The sequence below is a fragment of the Plectropomus leopardus genome, chromosome 13 (assembly GCF_026936395.1).
Source record: "Plectropomus leopardus strain MGB_pleo_1.0 chromosome 13, ASM2693639v1, whole genome shotgun sequence".
In the NCBI taxonomy this organism is placed as follows: Eukaryota; Metazoa; Chordata; class Actinopteri; order Perciformes; family Serranidae; genus Plectropomus; species Plectropomus leopardus.
Genome location: NC_142188.1, coordinates 5,346,489 through 5,352,612, shown reverse-complemented (window position 1 = coordinate 5,352,612; position 6,124 = coordinate 5,346,489). Strand labels below are relative to the sequence as shown.

Here is a 6,124-nt window from a genome sequence, read left to right as displayed (position 1 = left end):
ACATTTATTTTATTACAAAGCAGACCTGCCTATTTATAGTAATTTATTTATTTTCTCTGTCATTTCAGTAATGTAGTCAAATAGACTTTGATCTTTTAGCTCTATAATCTCCTGGATGACTGCATTCATCTGTGCAGGACAATAACACTTGAAACCAGAATTGCTTTGGTGCTGACTTATTTGGAAAGTATTGAGAACATGAACACAACAGCACCAGGCTGTGGATGTTTTACTGAGCTGTCTGTGGTGCTGAAGTGTGCTGATGTGCGTTTTTTTGTATGTGTGTGGACTGTGCTGCAAAGACAGTCTTATGTCTTTGAACAATAAGAAAACTGGTTTGATGTCTTTGGGAAACATGGGAACATGGAAGAAATTCACAGATTTGGACAAATTATTTAAAAAATATATATAAACAACTAGGGGAAATGTGTAGATACTGAATAATCATGGTTATGTATTGAACATTATGTTACACAATTGTTATTTTAAAAGCACCTTTGTCAAGCAATTTCCTTTTTTGTTCTTCTTTCTTTACTTTTTATTTTTTACTTTTCTTTCTCTCTTCTTTTTGATATTTTTTTTAATTTTTTTTTTTTTGCTTTTGCGTAATTTCTTCTTTTGGGGAGTTTTCCAATTCCCTCTTTTCATGTTTATGAAAGAAATTTAATAATAAAATAATTTGCTTCGGTTTCAAAGTGTTAAAGCTAATAGGCATGATGTCAAATTGCCCTAGTAAGAAGCTCATGGTAAATAACTGCATAACATTTTAGATTCAATTAAAAAAAAAAAAAATAGAAGAAGATCCATATATTTAACTTATGTTTTAAATTAGAGGTTGGTTATTTCTCACAGAAACGCAGGGGAGCATCTTAGATAACGCATGTGCATGCTCTCGGACAAAAATCAGGATTTTATAATTCAGGCATTAACTTTTCATTTCGTTTGTTTTTATGATATACAGCGATATGACAGTAATCTATTACCTGTGCTGAGGAGGTAACGAGCACCGCAGAGGCTTCTACCTGACAGAGAGTCTGAGCTTCACTGAGAGAGAGGTGAGTCCACTGTGAGTCACACCAGGACAAAAGACCGGGACAGAGACCTTTTTACGCCTATGTGGGGACACCCAACTTCGACAGGATTATCGCTCATTTTCAGCTGTATTGCAGCATTTTTTTTATCTTTATGAATATTTCTGAGGATAAATTGTGGCGGAACACTTTTCCAGTTATTGATTTGCCCTTCGACTGTCCTGTTTGAGGATCTGATCTTAAAAGAAAAGCACGCGTGCAAATGAATATTTAGCTGGATTTTTATGAAGGACAGTCATTTTTCCTCATATTTTTATTCTTCGCTGAAAGATCAGATGATGGTTTGTGCGTCCGGAGCTGCTGGAGAGAAGAGAATCGCTTTTACATGCGGATATTAATCACCTGTTACCACTTTTAATCTCTCTTTTTTTTGTGGGACAAAAATGGAAAATTACACAATGTGGAGTAATTTCTCCCAAGTTCTGTCGGAGCTGGACGGGACGAGCGGCGAGGAAGAGGAGGACGACGACGAGGACGGCGGGAGCGCAGGAGGCAGCGGCGGACTGCGCGTCCTCGTCGGCTGCGTCCTCTTCCTGCTCATCGTGTCCACGCTGCTCGGGAACACTCTGGTGTGCGCTGCCGTAGTCCGGTTCCGCCACCTGCGCTCCAAAGTCACCAACTTCTTCGTCATCTCTCTGGCCGTGTCCGACCTTTTCGTGGCCGTGCTCGTGATGCCGTGGGAGGCCATCACTGAGGTCACAGGCACGTGGTTGTTTGGACGGTTTTGCGGGGTCTGGATCGCCTTTGACATCATGTGTTCCACGGCCTCCATCTTAAACTTGTGTATAATCAGTGTGGACCGATACTGGGCCATTGCCAGCCCGTTCAAATATGAGCGGAAGATGACTCACCGGGTGGCGTTTGTCATGATCGGGGTGGCGTGGTCGCTCTCCATCCTGATCTCCTTCATACCGGTGCAGCTCAACTGGCACCAAGTCAGCGAGGAGGAAGAAGATGTGATGGAGGAAGTGATGGAAATCATGGACGCCACTAGTAGGAACTTCACAAACAGCAGCATCCTCAACGCCACCGCCGTCGCCAAGAGCTGCGTCGCCAACCTGAACAAAACCTACGCCATCTCCTCTTCCCTCATCAGCTTCTACATCCCGGTGGTGATCATGATCGCCACCTACACCCGCATCTACAGGATCGCTCAGACCCAAATTCGGCGGATAACATCTTTAGAGCGGGCGGCAGAACAGGCGCAGAACCAAGGTCACGGCGTGAGCCGGAACCAGCAGCAGCATCGGCCCAATGATGAAGCCTCGCTGAAGTCGTCATTCAAGAAGGAGACCAAAGTCCTGAAGACGCTCTCCATCATCATGGGGGTGTTTGTCTTTTGCTGGCTGCCATTTTTTGTCCTCAACTGCACCGTCCCGTTCTGTGACCCGCCATGCGTCAGTGACACCACCTTCACCGTCTTCGTCTGGTTCGGCTGGGCTAACTCCTCCCTTAACCCTGTCATCTACGCATTCAACGCAGACTTCCGCCGGGCCTTCGCCACCATTCTGGGCTGCAACCAGATGTGCTCCAACAACACGGTGGAGGCCGTGAACTTCAGCGATGAACTTGTTTCTTACCACCATGACACGACGCTCCACAAGGAGATGCTGGTCCCTGCGCAGCCGCAGCAACAGCCTCGCACCATCAATGTTGGGTCAGACCACCTGGAGGACATGAGCTCACAGTTTGATGAGGAGTCGATCATCTCCAACGGTTCCCAGAGCCACAACAGACTCCTGCTGCTTCCTGCCACCGTCCAGCTGGAGGACGACCCCGAAATCTCCTTGGAGACAATCACGCCATTCACCTCAGCGGGGGGACTTGAGAGTGATGCTCTTATACCAGGTCAAGTCCAACAGGATGGTTAGGACAGAAGCAGCATTGGGCTGACTGGCAACAAGAACTAAATGGGAAGTTAGGCTGTGTTGCCTTCAAAATAAAAACATGAACTTCACCTGTAATCTGTTTGCTGTTGATTTATGTGAAATAATGGAGGACTTTGAGGACGTTATAATCCAGCTGCTCTTTAAAATCTGGCAAAACCTAACATAAGAGACTCATCTGTATAGCCTCAGCTTCAAATAAAATGCCAATATCAGAAGTTATTGATTTTCTTCTATGTGACTGTTGGATTTTACAGATTTTTTGTGTGTGTTTGCGCTCATTTAAATGGAAGCAGATTTTGTCATTACTCCTACTAAGCACAGTAAGGTTGAAGATTAAATGATGAGTTTTAGGAAAACGGAATGCTTTGTCAGACATTAAACCTAATTTATTACTCTGAACCACTGAATGTTTTAATTCATTGTCCGCACTGTATGCACATGTACAATAAGGTATCTGCTCTTTTTTTTTTTTTTAAGAGGATTGGTATGATGAATGGCAAAGTTTTAAAGGGACTCTTCTAGAGCTGCCACCTGAAAGTCGGGGATACGAATCATCAGGCAGAGATCCCTTAGTCGGCTGAAAAAGCTTCAAGTTGAGCAGTCTTTATTTTTTGCTAGTCATTTTGCTGTGCAATCTGGGAATGTTTTGGTCCCCAGACTTTGCTGTGGAGTGAGTGCTCTTGACTTTCACACTACTCTTTAGTAGAGGCTGCAGCGGTGCTCAACTAAAATAGAAAACTAGTTCCTACACAAAACTGCTTCTAAACTACACCTGCCAATGAATCACTGCCCAGAAGGATGCCTACATCTCCTGCTAGCTCAGCCAAGGAGGACACCAATATTACTTACAGCTCATGCTATCAAGAGCATGAGTTTCTTGTCCATGAGGACATGCATGTTTCCTTTTGCGTAATGATGCGGCTAATGAGTGATCTTGAAAGAGAGAAAGTAGTTTCTGCATGAAACTGCTTACAATGACGCCTTTAAATTATTTTGAGTAACTGGGTCATGATTTTGGGAAAGACACATTGCTGTTGAATTTTTTTAAATGTGGGTTTTTTGGGTTAGGGTTAGGGTTAGAGTGCAAACTAGTTGCATTATACTGGAAAGAACATCACTGAAGCCAATATCTCCAACACGGAAACTCACACCAAATCCAGACAGCACGAGAGGTAAAAGGAAAAAGATGTGTTTTAAGTTTAAGAGTGAGACATCAAGTTGTGTTGTTGTTGAAGGTCGAGTCTCTGGAGTCAAACTGTGATGAAGTGTTTAGTGTTGAGATGAGTGTCTACGAGGTCCAATATGGGACAGAGATGTCAGAATATACAAACCAGCATTCTTCCTGTGCGTTAAGGGAATTAAAAGGAGGAAACTGCAAAGTTTAGAATCACCTTTAAAGGTCAATGCCAGCATGTAGTGTCTTTTATCGCTATTACTTTAAATTGCCCATTCTACACAACTATTCATCAAATCATAATTTTTTAAAGTAGTTACCCATTTTCAGAAAGGAAGGTGTTTGCATTTGCAACAAAGCAGAAAATGTTTTATTTTGGTGATAATTGAAGGCAGAGTGACATTTCTGACACAACTATTACAACCACACGACTACTATTACTGATTTAATGCTCAGTGAGGAGGAGAAGTTTAAAAGTTAAATAGTGGTATATCACGTTATTTCAGGGGAAATAAATTGAGGTTCATCTGAGCCTAAAAGAAACTTGTCTGCAGTTAGTAGAAGCTCTCCTCAAGCTGCAGCAGCAGGAGGCCTTTTGTTCCTGCAGAGCGGCAGAGGGCCAGAGGGGAGTTCAGGACATCTTTTCAGGTACCTCTGAGTCATAGATGAGTAACCTGCAGATCAATTAAGCTGCATTTTTGCAGTTACTCTTTGAGGCAGGCCATTTTATGTCAGCTCCCCTCTAAAAATAAAGGGGCTTGAGTGCAATGAGATCTCTCCAAACCATGTAAGAGACAACATGTGCTTTTTTCTGTATTTAATTGTTTCTTTTTTTATGAGGTGGATACTATTGTGTTTGATGGTGGAGAGAAAAAATAATGTCAGCCAATATTCTGTAAGGAGTGTAGTACCATATTCTGTAACTGTGCACATAAGATTTTTAAGGACATTTTCTTGTTTATTCTTTTTTTGTGCTTATTTTCAAGTAACTTTCTTGTATTTTTTATTTGTTTAACTTTTTTGAAAATATTTTTGAAATAAGCCAGTTTGCAGATGTTTCAAAGGATGAAGGGATGGCATTGGCCTCAGAGAGCATCCTCTAATATCTTTTTTAAACAGATTTCAGTCATTCAGCTGATTTTAAAATGACATTAATTGCTTAGAGATAAATAATAATTTTTAAAAAATAAAACAAAACCAACATTTTCAGCCTTTTTAAGGGCCCCCTTCCATTGGAGAGCTAGGTAATCAGTTGTATGTTTTGTAATGAAGGTTATAAAGTTGTCCTTTTTTTTAAAAAAAAAAAAGACAAAAGAGCAAAGGGAAATTCAGGGCTTTCCTCTTGTTGTGTTTTGCTCAACTACGTTCAGTATGTTTTTCAGTCTCAACATCTCCCTGTTTGCTCCTTTCATCTTCAGTCAGTAGTGGAGTTGAAACAGAGCGGAGGCACCCAGGGGCCACAGAGGGGACGACACCTTGAACCGCACAGGTGTCTTCTGCAGGTTCAGCTGTTCAGACTCAGAGTGCATCATCACTTTGTTTCTGTTTTCAAGGATGAGACTGAGTGTTCAGACTATAACTCAGAGGAAGTGGAGCTATACTCTATATTAAACCTGTGTCGGTTACTGTGTCGGTAAATCCTTGAAACATGAAGAATGTCGAGGATGGATGGGTTTTGTTTCAAGTTTTCACACCAACGTTTAATGATGCCCTTTTTATTCTAACCATACTCGTTTCTCAGAGTTTACTGAGCAAAGCTGCCAAATCCGACAACCAGACCTCAAAGGGAGAGTTCAGATTTTCTGACGTGGGGTTATATGAGGTACTTATCTATAGTCAAGATGTTACATACAGTAGATGTCCAACATGTTTTCATCCCCAGTCATAGCGTATTGCTGCTTTGCAGTGGACTTCTACGTCTACACATCGCGCTCCAGGTATCCTTCTGTGTGTGCTGTGACCCTCCGGGA

General features: G+C 42.1%; 1 protein-coding gene across 1 annotated transcript; it reads left to right on the top strand.

Annotated features, from left to right (window-relative positions):
* The first annotated feature begins 1,300 nt into the window (after positions 1–1,300).
* Positions 1,301–3,286, top strand: LOC121954930 (D(1)-like dopamine receptor). Its single transcript, XM_042502677.2, has one exon. It carries the CDS (start codon positions 1,475–1,477, stop codon positions 2,960–2,962), a length of 1,488 nt encoding a protein of 495 aa, XP_042358611.1. The 5' UTR covers positions 1,301–1,474; the 3' UTR covers positions 2,963–3,286.
* Positions 3,287–6,124: the final 2,838 nt, after the last annotated feature.

Bases quoted from the DNA above. Each gene is read 5' to 3' on its own strand.
- LOC121954930 (XM_042502677.2), top strand. From the start codon at position 1,475: ATGGAAAATTACACAATGTGGAGTAATTTCTCCCAAGTTCTGTCGGAG.